This window comes from Morone saxatilis, unplaced genomic scaffold (assembly GCF_004916995.1).
Source record: "Morone saxatilis isolate NCDOM2014 unplaced genomic scaffold, NCSU_SB_2.0 Contig20, whole genome shotgun sequence".
Lineage (NCBI taxonomy): Eukaryota > Metazoa > Chordata > Actinopteri > Moronidae > Morone > Morone saxatilis.
The window spans coordinates 1,507,017-1,508,544 of NW_023339763.1; the positions used below are offsets into that span (position 1 = coordinate 1,507,017).

At 38.0% G+C, this 1,528-nt stretch overlaps 1 protein-coding gene across 2 annotated transcripts in view; it reads left to right on the plus strand.

Moving 5' to 3' along the window:
- LOC118332008 (ion channel TACAN-like) overlaps positions 1–1,528 on the plus strand; it is an 8,555-nt gene that overhangs the window by 1,128 nt on the left and 5,899 nt on the right. For both annotated transcript variants that reach the window (XM_035667135.1, XM_035667134.1), the window contains exon 2: positions 834–952. In XM_035667135.1, the coding sequence (XP_035523028.1) occupies positions 834–952 (119 nt within the window). The remainder of the gene's footprint in view (positions 1–833; positions 953–1,528) is intronic.

The window sequence follows — 1,528 nt, forward strand, 5'->3', positions numbered from 1 at the left end:
TATTTCCTGTTTAGGGAACTTTTTATAAACATTTCTGTCTGTATATTGTTGTTTTGATCATTTTTAATCATCATACAGACTTAATATGCTTCTTTTTAGACAAATTTAGTCATTTTTTGTCCCTGACACTTGGCCATTGTTCTATTAGACACAAGATTTAGACCTACCGTGTATATTTTTAAAGTTTTCTCACACCTTTTAAAGTCAAGAAAGCATCGCAACCCCCCGATGAAGCTTTAGGCGACCCCTAGTGGGCGGTAACCATGGTAACCACGGTTTGCTAAAGTCTGTGTCCAGTCTCGATAGATTTATGGTTTATTTAATTAAAACCAACACCTGTTTTCTGAAGAAGCTTCACCAATAGATTTGTTTTGAAGGAAGTTACTAACATATTGTTGGACTTAACAGCCGAGTCCGAGTGCGAATACCAACGAGTCCGAGACAATAGAAGGAAAAAAAAACCCATCATGTGTCTGAGACTCTGTGGATGTCAAAGTATGATCGACGATTACAACACAGCCAACTGTGCAGCACTGTTGAGCAACTGTCATCGGAGGTCACATGCTCGGGGGGGAAAACAATGAGCTTATGTCTCTGCGTATACAAGAGCAGTCAGGTCTCACATATATCTACGTAATGAACATACAGTGACTCTGTTAAACCTGTGGGGAGACACATGGTGGTTATTATCAGGAAAAACAGCAATAAAACTTAAGTCTAATGATGTTGCATCTGTTTTGTGTCCTCTATACCTTTCACATTTGTTAAAAAATAAAGATTTAAACGTTTTATATGTGTGTATATTCATATATATTCTTGTTTTCCACCTCCAGGACACCCATCGTCTATATAAACAGAAACTCGAGGAAGTGACCAAACTGCAAGACAGCTGCTCTGGCGCAATATCACGTCAGAGGAAGAAGCTGAAAGAGCTCACTGTGTCACTGAAAGAGTGAGTATTGATCAGTGACCCTGACTAAATGACATATTTTATGGATATTTCATATTATATTCAATCTCTAACAAACTCTACAGCAGTAGAGAACAACTGACAAACTGCAGGAAGATTTTGTGTGCAGATTATTTCCTGTTAATATTGATCAGAGATGAGTTTTTCTGATATTTTTAGGAACTTTTTGTACAGTTCTCTCTCTATATTTTTTATCAATCATACATACTTCCTAAACTATATACGCTTCAAGAAAAAAACTATTTAATGTAGTTTTCTTCACATAATTGAACGAAATGCTGAGATATAGGTCGATACTGTGCATATTTTTTTAAGTTTTCCTACACTCCTTAAAATCAAGAAGGCCTCCCGACCCCCCGGGGAAGCTTTGGCGACCCCTAGCGAGGGTCCCTGACCCCCAGGTTTGGCACCACTGCTCTTTGGCAGCAACAGAGGCTGCAGTGCTGGAGACTGTAGAACTGACAACAACAACAACAACAACAATTACAACAACAAATCTTGTTAGTGACTATGTATGCAAGTCTGTGAAAGCACATAAGTTAATTTAACCTAAAAAAA